Genomic DNA, 19,533 nt, shown 5'->3' with positions numbered 1-19,533 from the left:
CAAACCACACAGGACGTTCATGTAACGTATGCAGATGTGGAGTTATACACTCGCTGGCGGGAAAAAGTTCAGGTCTGTTTTCGGGGCCGCTGACAGGTCTGCAGCCGGGGGGCTGGTGTGGCGTGACACCATTGCATCCTATCAGAGCAGGACTGCTGTAACTTAATTTAGGAGAACATCTGTTCTGGACAACATGTACATACACTTCTTGTATTTACTCCCTGTGTCTCTCTTTTTCTTTTTTTTTTTTTTTTTTTTTTCCCTCTCAACTCTCCCCCCAGATTGATGGCTGTAAAAATAAAACTTCCTGAATGCACTGAGGGCATGCGTGCAGCGGGCTATAAACATATACCCTCATCCTCCACTCTCCTCCCAGATCAGCCAGCATACATTAAATATTTAGATCTCTGTAATGGTACTGTTTATTTTTTGGCTAAGAATCAAAAGTGAGGGCTTATGGTGAGGTGCGGTTTGGCCTGAAACTGACCACTGTGTCTTATTATATGACTTTATTATTATTCAAAGCGTATTCACCTCACACAGTTAATACCAAGGCTGTTCTACCGCCGTACAGTGTGACACACAATGAATGACTGCATGACTGAAGTTGCCCTAAAGCTATGTAAACATATGGGCACATGTAGAAGAATTTGAGAGACGGTGGCAGGCTTAGTTTGCTGGCTTCTGTCCTGCGTCAGGGGACGACAGGAAAAGAAAGCAACAACCAGAAAAGGGTGATTTATATGTCAAATTTGTCCAAAAAACAAAACAAAACAAAAATGTGTGTGTGTGTAGATATGTATGTATGTATATGTGTAAATATATATATGCATTTTTGTGTCTATATATGTGTGTGTTTACATATATAGATACACACACACACACACACACACACACACACACATATATATATACACACACATACACATATATATAGACACAAACACATATATATATGTGTGTGTGTGTATGTATATATATATATATATATTTATATATGTATGTGAGTGTATACAGGTCTGTATGTATGTGTGTGTGATATATATATATACCTGTATATATATGTGTATGTGCATGTGTATATATATATGTATGTATGTTTGTATGTACGTATGTATCTATGTATGTATGTATGTATGTGAGTGTGTTTGTGTGTGTGTGCATTAAATGTAAAAAAAAAAAAGGAAGCACATGCAATATATCTAAAACAATATTTTCCCTCTCAGGGTTTATTGAATGAAGGAAAGGAAGGGGAGCCTTGAAAGAGGACAAAAAAGCAAAAAAGGGAAATGAATAACCGGTGTGTATTCAATGAAGAATGGAGTTCCCCTGATAGGAAAGACCCTTTTGAACCGCTTTCATCATCCCGAGCCACCAATCACACTGAAAGCCAAATGACAAAGTGGTGGATAAGCATCAAAATAGGAAGTAGATATTCATGTAAATATTTAGTTGAGGATTGAATAGTTCATGTGGTTCAGTGCAGACTTCAGATAAATTATCCAAATTGTTCATGAAATGTCAGAATTCAATTCATTAGGCTATTTGTTTTCTTTCTCTCTTACCTTTGTGATGTTTGTTCCTAATTCCATCTAAACTTGCATCCTCTCAGACCCCCTGCAACCCTTCATGGTTTTTACTTCTATGAGTTATTACTTCAGCTTGCACTCTTGCAATGATTCTGTTTTTGTAGCCTTATTTCATAAGTTAATCCTACCTTGGATGAGTTTATTTTGTGAGTTTGCTTTTGAGATTTTAGCGTTGTTTATAATTGGCTCCATTATCCCGTCTTAAATTCCTCTCCGCCTGTCTTTCGCTGCATATTCGACCTTTAACGATCACGATTTCCATTCTTTCAGGTCGCTGTGCATCAAGTATTCATTTATCTAACGTCGCAAGATTCGCATACAACCAAAGACAATTCAAACAAAGCAGCACTTTATCCTGAAACGCTCCATGATATTTGAATAGGGCAGTTCCAACTAGATGAAACTCGGGGACGGCTGTCAAATTCCAATAAGGCGATGAAAACATATTTCCAGCAACATCCCTCAATTCAAACAAACAAATATCTTCATGGGATTTGGAAAATCATACTTAGCAAACCAGAGCGAAATGCATTTTTCGGGATGCATTTTAGTGCTTCAAACCAACTTTCTCAGCATTATATCACAAAATCAGTTATTATTTTCTGAACACAATGTATCGGGCAATATTTAAATTTTGCATTTTTTGATAGGCTACGGGCAGGTTTGTAAAAACGAAACAAACGATCGCTATTTCTTTGTCAGCTGCACGGTGTTAATTTGTGTTTTTTGTCATGGCCAGAGTCTCTCCGATGAGGATTGTTGCATCTTAAAATAATATCTTTACACTGATCAGCTTTAATTCTTCAGTAAATAACTCCAGACTGCCTTTTGGCTCGCCATCTTTAGTGCTCCCCCACAACATCAATAGTCAAAGAACCTCCTATGTGCGATTATATAATGTCCCACGAAGCTGTTTTCCGCCAAGTTTGGCTTCATGTGTGTACCGTCCTTCAGCCTCTCTCCCCGACCCCATCGGCCCCCCACCCCAAAACCCCGACCCCACCCCGTCCACAGACCCGTTCACCGGTCCCCGTCTTCCTCCTGGTTCAATTTATTCTTTCCCCTCCCTCCAAACATCACTTTTTTGGGGGGGGGGGGGTTAGCATATCGCACTAGCCCAATGTGGTCGTTTTGTGTGTGTGTGTGTGTGTGTGTGTGTGTGTGTGTGCATGCATGTGTGTGGTGTGAAGCTGTAGACGAAGGAGGAGTTTGACTCCACCTGAATAGTACCTTCTTTGTAAGCTTTGGCCTTATAAGGACCCACTCAGAGGCTTATTGCCCTTGCACACCATCAACCACTGTGCGCTCGCGTAGGTATCCATCATCCTGTACCGTCCGTTCATCACTTGCACATTCCTCCGGCACGATGAGATCCAGTCTAAGAGTTTTGCTGCTCCTCGCGGCGATCGTTTACGTGTCGAACGCTCAAGCCAACAACAGCAACAGCAGCAATGACAACAAGCAGCGCAGCATCTGGGACGACCCCATTCGCTTCAGCACAAAGACCAAGGACTCCTGCACCATGGTGGTGTCAGGGGCCGGGGACTATACTCGTCTGCGTGTCTCCTGCAAAGGTCAGAGCCAGGGCCAGAACCCGGGACGCTCCTATTACTGCGACTTCCAAGGGAAACCCAACCTCTGTCGCGCCTACAACCTTAACCCTCGCCACTACTTTACCCAGATGATGTGGGAGTTGAGGAAGCTGAGCCATGCCTGCCAGGGCCCGAAAATCTACCGTCCGCAGATGTGCAAGAAATACCCCGACGAGACCCAGATGACCTTCCTGGCCTCCTGGCCCAAGACCACCACCCCCAAACCTTCCAAGCCCGTTCAGGAGCCACGTAAGCCCGTGGTACCGTCCCAGGCCAAGCCCGCCACGACTCCCAAACCAGTGAAACCCCAGCCGCAGCCCGCCAAGCCTCAGCCCGGCAAGGTCCCCCAGACCAGGAAAACTACAACCAAGCCCGGGAAGACCACATACCGTCCCACGGAGCAGCCTGAGAGCAAAGCTGCACGCATGGCTTCAGAATACTGCTGGAAGAGCTTCCACGGCATCTGCACCTACGTCATCAGCTGGTTCCAAAACTAAGAAGACTCGCCGGTGAGTGACAGATCAATGAAGTGACGATTGCGTAGAGAATTTTACTCGAGGAGGCACTTGAAGAGTTGATATGTGACAGAGGGGAAGAGAAAGATAAGAATCAAGCAGCAGTAGATACGGTAGCTTATCCCGATCGTACCCGCGGAGGCCAAACATGACGAAAAGTCGAGTTCCGTAAATGTCGAGGAGACGTATGTATGATGTGAACCCGAGCTCCCTTTGTTGTTCCAGGTTGGAAACGGCAGCGTTAAACCCAGTGAGAATTCTTCTTGCCCATCTTTGACCTCTCCAGGATCAACAGACACGCCTGAGGTTGTGACTCCCCACGCTGTAGCATCATCTGGGCTGATATCCAAGCGCTCTCCTGTGTGCCGTCAGAGGATAAAGTGGTGTAAATGTCATTAATAACGCACAGCAAGGCGACGGAGGCTATGACAGGCATGTGATTCTGTGTGATGTAAAATCCCCCTCCTCGTGTCACATGAACAAAGGGGAGTATTTTAGTTTTTATGCAACAAAATGTGAAGAGAATAAAATCCGACTGGTGACCCCTCCTCTGCTGTGTCCTTGTGTTTCTTGTGACGGCTTGAAACGCCAACTTTCACCCTCACGCGCTCAAAGGACTCCTTGTTCCCTTTCATCGCCGGCTGTAACAACACGTCCGCTGTCTGGCGGAGGAAGCTGTTCACATTAAGAAGCCCTCGGTGGCGTTGGAGATAATGCACCTCAGTCCCAGAAGGTGTCTGAGTAAAGCTAAGCACGTCTTTGTGTGACCTGATGAATTGGGTGTTGAGAGCCGCCAGACGTTCACGAACAGAGGGCTTTCTGTGTGAAGGAAGGGTCTTCAGAGCGCAGGACCACTTCTGCCCGTCACCGAGATCGCGGCGTCATCTTTCATTATTTCGCCAATCGTCTTCGGCTCAGTTTAAAGTAAGTAGCGGTAAGTAAGTATGCAAAATGTAAGGTACCGTTTCACTTTGGTGATTTCTATTCGCAGACTGGAATGAGAACAGATTCTGTGACGTGTTTTGTTAAGTTAGAAATGTTACAACTCCGGATAAAAGGAGCAGAAAGCGCTTCTTTTTGAGGTGTATTTAAAAACACTGTGAATAGCCAGATGTGCAAATTACAGGACTGTCTCAGAAAATTAGAATATTGTGATAAAGTTCTTTATCTTCTGTAACGCAATTAAAAAAAACAAAAATTACTTTTTCATGATATGCTAATATTTTGAGATTTTTGAGTTTTCTTAAGATGTAAGCCATAATCAGCAACATTAAAATAATAAAAGGCATGCAATATTTCAGTTGATTTGTGATGAATCCAGAATGTATGACATTTTTGTTTTTGTAATTGCATCACAGAAGATAAAGAACTTTATCACGATAAAGTGCAGTCCTGTAGATTGGTAAAGTCGGACGAGGCAATAGACAAAAACCAAAAATGACTTTCCTTTTTTAGCAAAAAAGAAAAAAAAAAAGTTTTGAATCAAGCCTTTTAAAATCATCTCAGGAAGCAAATTTCATTTTTAGTCACGTCCCCGTGGTAAAGACGGGACGCAAAGAGTCAAACGTCTCCTTTCAGACGGTGGAAAAGGTTGCTGTCCACATCCGTCCACAAGTCAAGGTTATCCTGCCATCAATGGGAGCGAAAGCCAGGAAACGTCTGACGAGGGTTAACACACAATAAACACACTCGTAAATGCTCCATTCATAAAGAATTTACTACGGCCATGAAGTCATTAGACTGAAATTTGATTGAATGCAAATCAAATTAAACGTAATTAAATGCAAAAGTGAAACCTTTTAGTTTTCTCTGCTCATAAGCATCCAGATGCTCCAGATGTGTAAAGTGGAAAAGAAATCTTAATGCCCCAATATTTAAATGCAAATGTTTATGGTTTCTCCAGTTTCAGGAAATCACTGCACCAGCAGGCCGACTCACAGTTTACGTTCTTCACTTAACCGGATGTTTTCAGAGTGAGGGAGGAAGCTGGTGAACCTGGATCTGGATTCTCTTTGCTATAATATTCAAGAGTGTTGTCGAGATTATTAAATTGGGAGTGTTTGCAAAGGAGCTGATAACACAGCTGAAAGTAAATGGGAAAATATACACACATATATACTTTTACATATAATTTTCCCCATTTATTTTCCATTTATATGTTATTTCTTTCTTTCTAATATATTCATTATGTTATATAAATAAGTTTACATTATTATATATATTATACATTATTGAAATATATTTCATTCACTCAGATCCAGGATATGTTATTTAGTGTGCTCTTTATTTTTTTGAGCAGTGTATATATATATATATATATATATATATATATACACACACAATATATTGCCAAAAATATTGGCTCACCCATCCAAATAATCAGAATCAGGGTTTCCAATCACTTCTGTGGCCACAGGTGAATAAAATCAAGAACTTAGGCATGCAGACTGTTTTTACAAACGTTTTTGAGAGAATGGGTTGCTCTCAAGAGCTCAGTGATTTCCAGTGTGGAACTGTGATAGGATGCCATCCGTGCAACAAATCCGGTCATGAAATTTCCTCGCTCTGAATTATTCTGCCAACTTTCAGATGTATTATAAGAACATGGAAGTGTTTGGGATCAACAGCATATCAGCCAAGAAGTGGCCGGCCACGTAAACTAATGAAGCGGGGTCAGCTGATGCCGAGGCGCACAGTGCGACGAGGTCGCCAACTTTCTGCAGAGTCAAATACTTTTGGCCATATAGTGTATGTGTGTATATTGTAGCGTGTCACGGGTGTTGGGGTTTATGTTGATGCTTGTTTTGTGTGATTTTTTTGGGGTGCAATGAATTCTGTTTTTTTTTTTTTTACCTGGAATTGAACGGGAACAGAGTTGTAATTGCAGGCTTTTGTGGCGCAGCTGTGGCCAACAGCTATTGCTCATTGAACAGATGTTTCACCATCACCCGGATGTTTCCCTGACTAAAACGCTACAATATTTTTCTTTTCCCTATTCTCTATCCTCCTCTCTCACATCAACAAACTTCATATCCTCCCACTACGTCCATAAATCTCTTTGGTCTTCCTCTAGACCTCCAATCCCAGCATCCGTCTACCAATATATTCACGATCCCTCCTCAGTACATGACCCAACCATCTCAGTCTGGCTTCTCTGACCTTCTCTTCAAAACCTCTAACCTTCCTGCTCCCAAACAAAACCTCAGAATCTTCATCTCTGCAACCTCCAGTTCTGCCTTCTCTCTTTTTTTCTTTTTTTTTTCATTGTCACTGTTTGTAGAGCATACAGCAGCGCTGGTTTCACCACTGTCTTGTGCACCTTTTCTTTTATTCTGGCTGATAGTCTTCTATCGCATAGAGTATATGGCGATTATTTCAGTTTACCAGGTATGCAGCCTGTGCTCTGGTGCTGGGGACATGGATAACAAACCGTCTGCAAGGAATCTGCTTTAAATACTGTGATTTCTGTCAATCATATTTCTCATGTTACCATAAGCTTTAGCTGAGTCATAATATTACGTCATGAGATGGTAAATGTATTAGGAACAGAAAGGAAAGGAAAAGAATTCAGACTCCTAAATAACAGCAAACGAGAGCTGAAGATGTGAATGTGGAGGGAGAAAAATGGGAACAGGGAGAAAAAAGGGAGAGTGTATATGGGGGGCGGATGATGACATGATAGTAAAATAAGAGCTTGAGGAAAATGGCAAGGGAAAAAGAAATTATATGATAATATATCACGTATTTCTGGCATGGAGACAAGTGAGGACAAGACAAGCATGTCGTCCCCCGAGGAGGCAGGAGAACCCAGACCATGTGCTAATAACAGAGTGGTAAAACGGAGGAAAAATCCAATCTAAATGTTTTCATGAGGAGGTTGACAGGAGAAACAACAAGAATGTCTTCGAAATTAGGGATGAAAAACATTCTAATAAAGAACGATTTGGGATTATTTTAATTGCCTTGTTACAAGCAAAAAAAATCACTGAAATTTGATTAATCATCACGAAAAAACAAGATTTAATTTACAATTTCTTATCTATATACTCTCTAAAATTGAAATATGTCTTGAGTATTCTAGAGAAAAACTGAATACTGAAGTTCAGAAACGCATTGCCTTTGTCTTTTGCTGTGATTGAATGGAAATTGCCCTCAAATGTGCGGAAAAATATTATATTGGAAACAGCGACATCTGCTGGTTAAAATAGCGTATTGCATTAGTTCTCACCAAGTCTTGAAGCTACAATGAATGCAGTTTGTACTGCAGTTGTTCTGGAGCCCTTTTTTCCCCCTGAACATTTGAAATAACCACCTAATGCCCGAGACCAATCTTGACGGTTACTTCTTGTGAATGCCATCATCGCAATGAGCCAACGAAGGTGTTCTGCAGGACTGGTCAGCAACGTGTCTGCTCTCATTGCTCCATGGATAAACCTGTGAGCTGAAGACAAGCTCTGCCGTGAAGCAGAAGATTATTTTATCATTTCAGGTGAGGCTGAAACGGGAGATCATTGACTGACATGACAAGAAGGCAGGAAGATGAATTTGGAGGCAGTGATGAATCCTGGGCTGTAAAAGTTACATTTTGATCCACAACGAAGTGTCACATCTCAGGACCTCCATCATCCAAGGTGGGAGTTTCTCCGTTGCAGGCGTTGCAACTTTTCACATTATCTCTTGAATACTCACAGTTTTCAGTTCAAATTCACTTGGTCTCTGTGTTAAAGACTGCATTGCGATTGAGACCAAAGCACGTTGTCTCTGCAAATTCCAACTTGGCTTCGGCATACCCATAAACACGCTATTAAACAGCGGTCATGTGTCGATCCAGGTGCCAGTGAGCAAGGCAATGAACTCTGAATTACCCTTGAACATCCGCCAGCGAATGTGATTATTACTGGGGGGAAAAAAAAAAGTTGGCAATGCATTCAAGAAACCAAAATCAGACCCATTTTTTTCTGGTCCATCTTTGGAATGTTACTGAAATGCAAAAAAATTCCGTCAGACCACAAGGTGAACGGATACGACGGATACGACATTGTATCCAGTAGAACCTGGGCTCATGCACACCCCTAATCGCGAGCGAATTGACCTATGTACAGAATTTTTGATAAAATTTATAAATTAAACTGCTAACAATCCTCGGTAGATTGTAGCAGCAGTAGTGTATGATACTACACGTTTACATCGCTCATAGCTGCATCCTCCTGTTATAATGCTTTTTTTTCAGTCAGTTAGCTTTATTATGGCTCCATAAACAGTCAGGAGTCCTCCTGATCGTGGCTATAAGCTAACAATTTGCCGATCTGAGGAAGGCTAATAGCTAAACGTGAGAGCAGCATCCGTGTTAAAAGTCTTGAGAGGGCGAAGTCAACCATCCGTACAATCGGAAAGGACAGCTGATGTGGCTAAAGGGGTGGCTACACGAACGAAGCGAAGGTCTAAAGTCCGAGACGTAGAAAAGTTTGTTAGTTTGGAAGAATGAAAGACTGCTTGCTGGAGATGGTGTTCGCGAGGGTCTCGTATGCAACGAGGCTTTACTTTTGCATGCTGATTTAGAGAAGCAAAAACTGGCAAGTAGAGAAAAACACCAGAAACAGTAAAAATTAAAATCATCTTTAATTCCTTTCTGTACTTTCAGCACAAATAAACCTAGAAGAGTTTCAAATCAGAACATTTTTAGTCTCTAAGTAACAATTGGGGGACACAAAGGGTAGCAAATCTATAAATTTAGGTTCAAAAATAACTATAGAATGAGGGTAACATAACAGTTGATCAAAATAAAGTGAAGAATACAGTTAAGTGAATTCAACACCTGTAGATTAACTGTATCTTTATGAAAAGGCTGTACATCTATACAAATGACCGTGAAATCCATAGATACAGTGGTATGAAAAAGTTTGGGCACCCCTATCATTTTCAAGATTTTCCCTTATTATAAGTCATTGGTTGTTCGTCACAGCAATTTCAGTTTAATATATCATATAGCAGACAAACATAGTGATATTTGAGAAGTGAAATGAAGTTTAAAGGATTTACAGAAAGTGAGCAATAATTATTTAAACAAAAGTAGGCAGGTGCATAAAATTCGGGTACCCTTATTGTTTTATTGATTTGAATACCTTTAGCACTAATTATTGGAACACAAAATTTGTTTGGTAAGCTCATTGACCCTTGACCTACATACACAGGTGAAGCCAATCATGAGAAAGGGTATTTAATGTGGCCAGTTGCAAGTTGCTCTCTTTGCATCTTCTCTGAAGAGTGGCAACATGGGAGCCTCAAAACAACTGTCAAATGATCTGACAACAAAGATTGTTCAACATCATGGTTTAGGGGAAGGATACAAAAAGCTAGCTCAGAGATTTCAGCTGTCAGTTTCCACTGTGAGAAACATAGTGAGGAAATGGAGGACCACAGGCACAGTTCTAGCTAAGGCCCGGAGTGGCAGGCCAAGAAAAATCTCAGATAAGCAGAGGCGAAGGATGGTGAGAACAGTCAAAGTCAACCCACAGACCAGCTCCAAAGACCTACAACATGATCTTGCTGCAGATGGTGTCACTGTGCATCGTTCAACTATTCAGCGCACTTTGCACAAGGACATGCTGCATGAGAGAGTAATGCGGCAGATGCCTTTTCTGCGCACACGCCACAAACCGAGTCGCTTGAGGTATGCTAAAGCAAATTTGGACAAGACAGCTTCATTTTGGAATAAGGTGCTGTGGACTGATGAAACTAAAATTGAGTTATTTGGACATAACAAGGGGCGGTATGCATGGCGGAAGAAGAACACAGCATTCCAAGAAAAACACTTGCTACCCACAGTAAAATTTGGTGGTGGCTCCATCATGCTGTGGGGCTGTGTGGTCAGTGCAGGGACTGGCAACCTTGTTAAAGTTGAAGGTCGCACGGATTCCAGTCAGTATCAGCAGAAACGTACGAACAATGTTCAAGAATCAGTGACACAGTTGAAGTTGCGCCGGGGCTGGATACTTCAACAAGACAACGACCCTAAACACTGCTCAAATTCTACTAAGGCATTCATGCAGAGGAACAAGTACAACATTCTGGAATGGCCATCTCAGTCCCCAGACCTGAATATTATTGAAAATCTGTGGTGTGATTTAAAGCGGGCTGTCCGTGCTCGGAAACCATCAAACCTGACTGAACGGGAGATGTTTTGTTAAGAAGAATGGTCAAAAATACCTTCAACCAGAATCCAGACTGTCATTGGAAGCTATAGGAACCGTTTAGAGGCTGTTATTTTTGCAAAAGGAGGATCTATTAAATATTGATGTAATTTTTCTGGTGGGGTGCCCAAATTTATGCACCTGCCTACTTTTGTTTAAATAATTTTTGCTCACTTTCTGTAAATCCTATAAACTTCATTTAACTTCTCAAATATCACTGTTTGTTTGCTATATGATATATTAAACTGAAATTGCTGAGACGAACAACCAATGACTTATAAAGGAAAATCTTGAAAATGATCAGGGGTGCCCAAACTTTTTCATACCACTGTAAGATTGTGCAGGGAGCAGAAGAACAACTACATATGCATTATATGCTGAGCAGCAAGAAGTTGAACAGCTTTTGGGGTTTTGCAGCCGATTCTCCGACCCGGGAGGCCGGGGATCGGGATGCAGGATGGATTATTCTGTCTCTCCTGTCTGTTTGCTGGTTGTGGAAAGAGTTCAGACGGGTCGGCGCGCACTCTAAACAGTATGTTTTTTGGGGGAAGAATGCAGAAGTGTGAGACGTCCATCGATGTCGTCACTCCGTGGGCTGATTCGGACACAATGAGAGGGTTTTGGGATCTGCAGGGTACGGATTAGAGGGTGCACGTACGGAAAACCCCACAGAGGGCTGCAGCTGCTGCCCCTCACCATCAGAACACCAGGGGAACCAATTCAGGATTCAAAGTGTTTATTGTCATATGTAGAGCATGGAAATGTTTCCCTGTACAATGAAATTCTTACTTTGCTGCCGGCAGAGCATTTGGATATGTATTGACAATAAATAGTTGTGTAAACATTATAAATATGAACACCGGCAACCTTTCAAATCCCTCATCGCCATGCCAGCCCTGTCCGTAATAAGTGTAATGCCGCTCATGATATACTTACTATATAAATGCAGGCGAGCTTATGTATGATTTGCACAATTCTGTAATTTTAAACATATATATTAGTAGGTAGGTGTAGTAGTAGTTGTGAATTAGAATAAAAAACTTTATTGATCCCCACAGGGGAAATTCTTTCGTCACAGTAGTGTAATAGTTTTATTATCAATAAATATGAACATAAATAGAAAGACAAATAGAAGATAAATAGTAAATAAATAGACAACAGGGAGAAGAACATCAAGGAACAGAATGAGGGGAAAAAAACACAAAAAAATAAAAATAAAAAGGGTGAAAATGGACAACGAAAACGACAACAAGGATAGGAACATAAACAGAGTGACAATAACAAACAAAAATAAACAAAAATTAAGCAGGATGCGAATGGGCTGAGATCATTGTTATTATTTTTTATTTTATTTTTTTCAATTTTATTTCATTCATTGATGTTCACAATTTGATGCTGCTGCCCCATGCTCATCTGGGAAAAATAAAGTTGTTTTTTTTCTGATTTTGAAACAGCCCATGTTGAGGGTGGGCGATGGATGGCGACTCCACGCAGGATCTCAGACAGGCAACATCATCCGAAGATCTGAGGATGAACTTCTCCCAGAGTTCAGCGCAGACGGTGCAGAACGACCCCCTCACCCAAAAACAACCGCGCATATTTCTTTCTTTGATTTGCAGGAGTGTGTGTTCGAACACAGGCGTGTTATTGGACGGGAGCGGTGGGCGTGCTGCGACGTGCGCGTATTAAAACCACATGGAGGCCTTTCGAGACCCAGACTCAGCTCGACGCGCAGCCGGCGGTGCCACTGGTGAGTGATGGACACGATGTGCGCTCTTTTTGCATGTTAATAACTCCACGTGGACGCGTCCTCCGTGGATGTGGACGTGACGGAGCCGTTTTGTGTTTCAGTGACCACGCGTTTGCAGAGCTGCAGAAGATGATGCTCACGGCGGTCGCCGCTCCCCGCGCACCGCCGCGCCTCCTCCTGGTCTTCCTCCTCCTCCTCCTCGCCGCGCCGGTCCCTCCGTCCTCCGGCGCGCCCGGCGGAGCGCGGCGGGACCGGGGCAGGTTCACCCTGGGGAAGATGCGGTGCACCTGGGCGGCGAGAGAAGCGGAGGACGCGGTGGAGCTGACCGTGAAATGCGGGGGAGACGGAGGAAAAGCAGGGGACGCGGAGCTCCGCTGCGTCTACGAGGCGCGTCCCGGGATGTGCCCGGGTTTCCGCTCCGATCCGCGGGGCTTCTGGAAGCAGGTGGGACGCGCCATGAGGAAGCTGCGGGGAAAGGTGTGCACGGATGCGGGTGCGCTGGTGAAGGCGGGTATGTGCAAGCGTGCGCCCCGGGATGCGCACTTCAAATTGCGCGTCAGCGACCCCGCGGCCAACTCGACGTCCGGTGATCCGGGCGTCCGGGCCCCTCCGCCGGGGCTCACCGCCACCGCTTCCGCCACCACCTCCACCACTTCCGCCAGCACTTCCTCCGCTTCCGCCACCACCGTCTGCACGAGGCGCGCGAACCACCGGAAGACAGCCGAGGAATACTGCAGCAGCTCGTGGGCGAGCGTGTGCACGTTTTTCCTATCCGTGCTGCAGAGCGACGACTGCTGACTTCCGGTCAGACATGATGGTTCGGTCACTTAAACCGGAAGTTTGTTGGTCGCCGGTCACCGGGGTTTACCGTGGCTTAACATCGACGGGCAGGAGATTTACCTCGTTACTGAAGTATTTAGTTACTTTGGCGTATCTGTAATCAATGAGTATTTTTTCTAAATGTAGTTTTATGAGGTACGGAGTATCTGCCCTGCAGAGTCTTTTTTTACTTCCTGAACCGTACAGATGGAAACGGGATTAAAAGGATTTAAATTATGTGTTTTATAATTTCGTTTTTTGATTTCCTTGCTTTCTGTCGTCAGGAATTGTAACAAACATTTTAAAATCTAAATAGTTGATAACAGTTTTTTACTTAAATTATGGCACATGTTGATATTTGTGTCAGGAACCCTGATTTGTGTGACTTCAGCATCTTATTTCGTGATTTAAGATTTACACAATCTATGCAAATATAAAGTATAATTTTATTTGTGTTTTGATTTTGGACCTAGACTTTGGGATTTTTGTGGAAAAGAAGTAAAGTAAAGCAGCATTTCGTGTCTGTCTCTCCAACAGCGCCTCATTGTTGTGAAGATATAGAAAATATACATTTTGTCTTCATGTGCATTATGCAATTATGCTTCTGTGCATTATGCTGAAACTGTAAACACTTATCAGAGGAGGACGATGTTGAAACACGTTTGCGTCCGTCATTCGTGAAGAAGAGGCTGGTTTTAAGACTCGTGATGGAGCTGATAGGGAACATTATTTGTCTACCTGAGATCTTTTCTCTATGTGATGGGCCTCATGGGATTTTTATAAAGAAGCTGCGTAAATACTTGAAGCGCAGGAGTGGAAAGAGCGCAGGTGTTTGTGAGGCTTTGATAAAACATCCGCTAAAGACCGGGACAGGATGAGACATGTCGCCATGGTGCCAGATTTGAAAAGGACACACATGCCTGAATGTGACTGAGATCCTGATTATGGACAGTAATGTGCTTTCCCTCAGGAATGTTTGCCCTCAGTAAAGATGCTTTATTGGGAGGTTTAGGGACAGATTCCAGTTCTTTCACATCAACTCAAAGAACAGTGTGAGAATAAAGGCTTTTTCAAAGTCCTTGGGCTGGAGGTGGCTGTAATGGGTGCTCAGAAATGTTTAAATCTTGGATTTGTGTTGTGTATGTTTTACATCTCCTTCTTTCCCTGTTTCCTTTTCTTACTGCAAGAGAAACCAAATCTATTGGTCGTCACACCGACTGGTGACCATGTAGTGATGCATAATCCAATTATCAATCAGCCGACTGTAACGTTGTATTTATGCAGCATAAATAAATATTTTCTATTTATTTCAGTGTGTTTTTTTCCCTCCTTGTTACACCTTGAGAACTTACAGCTCTTAAATTTGTTTCCTTGGTTTATCCTGCATTTTTAAATACATTTCAAGGTGCTTTATTTCCTGGAGAGAAAATGATCCTATCATCCTCTGTCATATCTTGAGGATTCACTCAATCATCTTATCCCAGCTGCTATTGGGTGAGAAATGGACTTGTTGCCAGTCAATCGCAATGACACATAACTAGACCTAGAACCATTCACCTCATTCACACGTCGGGACAATTTGGGTCCTGTTAGAATCTACGTAGGGATCTTCTTGCTGTGTGGTGGAAGCGCGAACTAAAAAAGCAAGAAAGCAGCGGTAAATTAGTCAAAGGATTACCAGAAAGAAAAATCAATGGTATATTACTTGGAAGTAAACAAGTTGGGGGGCGCGGTCTGTTAGGTTTCATGTTAGACTAAACTCTGGCTTTCACAAACATTTAACTTGAAATATAATCAACTAACTCGATTTTGTAGTGACTTTATTTTCTGTTGGTTAAAAAACACCACAGTTGGAAGGATTTTGGGGGCCTTTAGAGGTCAGAGGCCCTCTTGAGCCCCAAGAGTTAATCTTCACCCGATGGGGTCTTGGTGGTAAATGATGTATAGCTGCTGTACAAGCTTAAACATACACATTGAAAAAAGATTTTGGGGGGAGGATTGGGCAAGAGAAATGATATATTTGTATAGCAGACACATCCTGTTTCTCGTGAGAATTAGAATGTGAAATATAACAAAAGGTTGCATTTGCAGCTGTCAGCAGGTTGATAGTGTCAACATTAACATTCAGACATAGTTAACTATAAGTTAAATCTCACTCAGAATGTGATTTATGGGCTGCACTCCTGAAAAAGCAGTCTCTGAACTTCCGCCGATCAAAGTTTCGATGGGCCAAACAGGAAAAGATACAGCATGATGGCAAAGAGAGGTGGCGGGGCATTACGACTGGATGCTATCCTCATTTCCTTCCTCACCCTTGACCTGTAACCTCTAACTACTTCCTCCCCGACTGTGGGGAGATGCAGGAATTTGTCCTTGAGTCGCGGCGAGGTGGTCGGTAAAACAATGTGTCTTCGGAAAAATCCCTTTTGCCGCCATCAAAGGGCTTCGCTTCTGTTTAAAGGTGGAAATTGTTCTCCTGTCAGCTTTTTAAGTGTCAGTCAGAGGGGACAAAGAGCAGTGGGTCAGGGGTGACGGGGGTCAGGAGTCCACAGGAAAGCATTAAATCCACATCTGGGGCCACATTTGTTTAGGGATCAGACATTGCGTATACTTACAGCTGGATTATAGCACTCCTCACTCCCTTTGCGCCGCCGATACAGCTGTCTGAGAAAGTAATTAGAGGCCGCTGCAGGAAACCCGAGCGACAAGCCCTTTATTTGCCTGCCGTGTACGATCCAATCGCTCCTCTTCTGTGTGTATACGACTCTCTTATCTGAAGATATGTTATCAGTCAGGTAGAACATGGATAGTGCAATTCTATACCTGCCAAAATGGCAAATATGCGTACGTCATGAGACAGTTTGTTCTCGGAGGATGAGCGCAAAAAATTTTGCCTCTGCGTCGTTGCCACAGGTTTGTGTTGAGCCTCCAGAGTAAACTAGAGTAATGGTTGTATGTCTTTACAGTATATGAAGTATGAATGACGGAGTGAATTATTGCATGTCTCTGTGGCAGAAATCCCCAATCACTATTTGGTAGCAGGCCGCAACGAAATAATAAAGTTGTTTGAAATTACTTTCACTTCCGGGTGTTTTATTTTGAAAAATTGCCACTTCCGTCTGCCACTTCCTTCCTGCACTTGACTCAGTTATGGCGTTTTTCGACAAGCTAACTCCCGTGAAAATGGCCGGAAAGCAAATGTCACAGGAGGGTCTATTTGAAAAGGGAGAAAGATGTGACATCAGAAGGGTCTCAGATTGGCCACAAAAGAGCTGCATTTAAACCAAAATACCAAGAATCCGACTTAAACCACCGGTTTATCGCAACAGTTGATTTACTCGCTTGGCTAGCTAATGAAGCAATGGAGCTCTCAAAACCACTCCGCTACATAGAGACCAAACGCCCCACATTAAAAGACAAGCTCCGGGAATTATTTTTAAAAGATTAAAAAACATGAATATGAAGAACATTAAGTGCAAAACCAATAATTTAGGGCTAAAACACTTTTACGGTGTAGACTGGACATAAGGGAACTCGCTGAAAGTGTCACCGTCTACTTGCTGGGAAACAAGCTCAAGCTCTCCCAATGATTCTGTTATGGTGAGTAGATATTTGTGTTATAATCGTTCAACTGTCATTAAAGGTGCGTAATATAAGGTATGGTGATAACATTTACTTTCCCGTGATGTATATTCATAAATACACTGCTCTAAAAATAAAGGGAACACTAAAAGAGCACATCCTAGATTTGAATGAATGAAATATCCTTATGAAATACTTTGCTCTGTACATAGTTGAATGTGCTGACAACAAAATCACACAAAAATGATCAATGGAAATGAAATGTATCAACCCATGGAGGTCTGGATTTGGGGTCACACTCCAAAATTAAAGTGGAAAAACAAACGACAGGCTGATTTAATGCCCTTAAAGCAAGTCCTCATGAATAAAGTGTTGCTTCGAGTTTGATTTCACACAAGTGTGATTGACTTGAAGTTACATTGTGTTGCTTCCTCGTTCCCTTTATTTTTTTGAGCAATATATATATACATATACTCACACACACACACACACACACACACACACACACACGCGTGCGCATAAATATATATATATATATTTTTTTAAAATAATAATGATAAGTCTTATTGAGGGTGCATCAAGGACATCATATTGATCTAGGATTTAAAAGAAACAAAAAAATAAAAATAGTTGTGACAAAAAAATAAAAAAAATTTATATCGATATATTGTTGTTTTTCAACCACTGTAATTACTTCATCTGGGATGAAAGTGATCCGTGGCACAACAAAGGTTGGGGACAGCTGCGCCAAGACACATTTGAATGAGAGGGTGAACGTTGTGTGTTTCTAGATGACTTGTATGAATAAGAGGGTGAATGGTTGCATGTTTTTAGTACATTTGAATGAGAGTGTGAATTGTGTGTCTCTGTTGGACATTTGATTGAAAGTGTGAATCGTTGTATGTCTCTATATGAACCCCAGCCTCTCGACTCAACAACCCTGACTGCTGCATACGTGGTACAGCTAATGAACGAACAATTAGATAAATCCTGTTGCTTTTTTTGTAATATCTTGCCAATTTAGTTTTAATTTTGTAACAGATAGTCATACATATTAACTTTTAAAATGAAGATGAACAAATGAATAAAAAATATTTTAATTTAAGACCTCAACTTACAAACAACTGATCTCATACTCTCAGTTTATGTTGCACTGATGTTCCAGTTGAATCAAACAGTTTGAAAACATGATGCCTCAGGGTGGACACACCTACTTACTCGCACCCTTTCAAACATCACATTCCTGGTAAAGCGCTCCATTCAGAAGTGTAGATCTGAGATGATGTTCTCCCCTTGATCATTGGGGCGTTTGCAACCGTCGCATTTGACCAAAAAAAAAAAACAATCCGGCAAAGACAAAGACTGGTAATTACCATCTGCGTCTTGTCCCCTGCACGCGAGCTCATTTGTGGCATCGCAGTGACGCGTTTCATCTCGTCGTTTTCTGTCTTCCTATGTTTTCTCAAAGTGATACAAGCTCACTGATAACTGCCATCTTTTCCCTCCCTACTTAAAGCAATGAATTGACTTAGTTAATTCAATTAAATGTATTCAATTTGCTTATTTAAATACTTTCATATACATTTTAGGTGGTAATTTTTGAGGTTAATTTTTGTCGCATTTTAGACATTTCTTCCTACTTGTAGGTGACTTTAGTAACTTGATAATAACACCATTCAATTGGATCCGCTGAGAAAAACAAGAACCATCAAAACATTATTCAGAGAATTGTTAAAAATGCTACATCTTTGTTTATGTAGTTTTAGACACAGTACATTAATACAATTAATCTCCTCGAAGGCTTTACTTCTATCCTTTTAGAAATAGGTCAATAAAGTAGAATGTTAGACAGACTTTGTTGGATTTGCTGCCATAAACAAAGACAAGGGTAGCATGAAGTGTAGATGCTTACAGATGAATTCTGCATTTATGCAAATTATTATTTCAGCACTGGGTCTTTAATAAAAGCACAGAAAAACAACTGATCCCTGATATTTAACCTAGGAATCAAGCGGCATTTATCATTCTGGACTTCTGTGGTCTGCAGAAATCCTGAGTGGAAAACAAACTTGAATCACGGTGTCATCCTATTCAGGTTCACGGCGCTTCAGCTCTCGGAAAGGAGGGGAGGAGCAGAGCATCAAAACACAACTCAATGCTCCACTAAGTACCAGGGACCTGACCTACAAAGCTGCCCAAAGTCATGCCCACCCACAGACTCTCACACCCCAAAACACGCAACACAGCCAGGGGGAGGAGTCGGAGGTATTGTTCCTCCTGTGGCTCGAGGTGGCCTGACCCCACACCCTACTGTTCCGACTGCGTTATTGGCTGCCAGTTGCTGTGGCAACAATCAAGTGCAGCCGCTACTGTGAAAAGAATAACAGAAAGTAAGAGGGCCCAAGATGACCCCTCCTGTAACACCCAACCATGCTCCTCTTCTTATGTGGATATTTAATGACATAATGCATCACTTGTTACTTTCCATCAATACAA

General features: G+C 42.1%; 2 protein-coding genes across 2 annotated transcripts; both read left to right on the top strand.

Moving 5' to 3' along the window:
• Nucleotides 1–2,670: 2,670 nt before the first annotated feature.
• Nucleotides 2,671–4,244, top strand: fgfbp2b (fibroblast growth factor binding protein 2b). Its single transcript, XM_086157429.1, has 2 exons — nucleotides 2,671–3,690; nucleotides 3,922–4,244. Exon 1 carries the CDS (start codon nucleotides 2,956–2,958, stop codon nucleotides 3,676–3,678), a length of 723 nt encoding a protein of 240 aa, XP_086013555.1. The 5' UTR covers nucleotides 2,671–2,955; the 3' UTR covers nucleotides 3,679–3,690; nucleotides 3,922–4,244.
• Nucleotides 4,245–12,359: 8,115 nt separating this feature from the next.
• Nucleotides 12,360–14,762, top strand: LOC147229003 (fibroblast growth factor-binding protein 1-like). The gene is made up of 3 exons (XM_086156185.1): nucleotides 12,360–12,446; nucleotides 12,506–12,636; nucleotides 12,738–14,762. The coding sequence occupies exons 1-3, from the start codon at nucleotides 12,360–12,362 to the stop codon at nucleotides 13,432–13,434; spliced, it is 915 nt and encodes a 304-aa protein (XP_086012311.1). The 3' UTR covers nucleotides 13,435–14,762.
• Nucleotides 14,763–19,533: the final 4,771 nt, after the last annotated feature.

Source organism: Fistularia commersonii, chromosome 12, assembly GCF_037954325.1.
Source record: "Fistularia commersonii isolate RoL2024-O1a breed Wild chromosome 12, RoL_Fcom_v1.0, whole genome shotgun sequence".
Classification (NCBI taxonomy): domain Eukaryota; kingdom Metazoa; phylum Chordata; class Actinopteri; order Syngnathiformes; family Fistulariidae; genus Fistularia; species Fistularia commersonii.
Note: the sequence above shows the minus strand (reverse complement) of the source record. Positions and strands in the feature narration are given on the sequence as shown.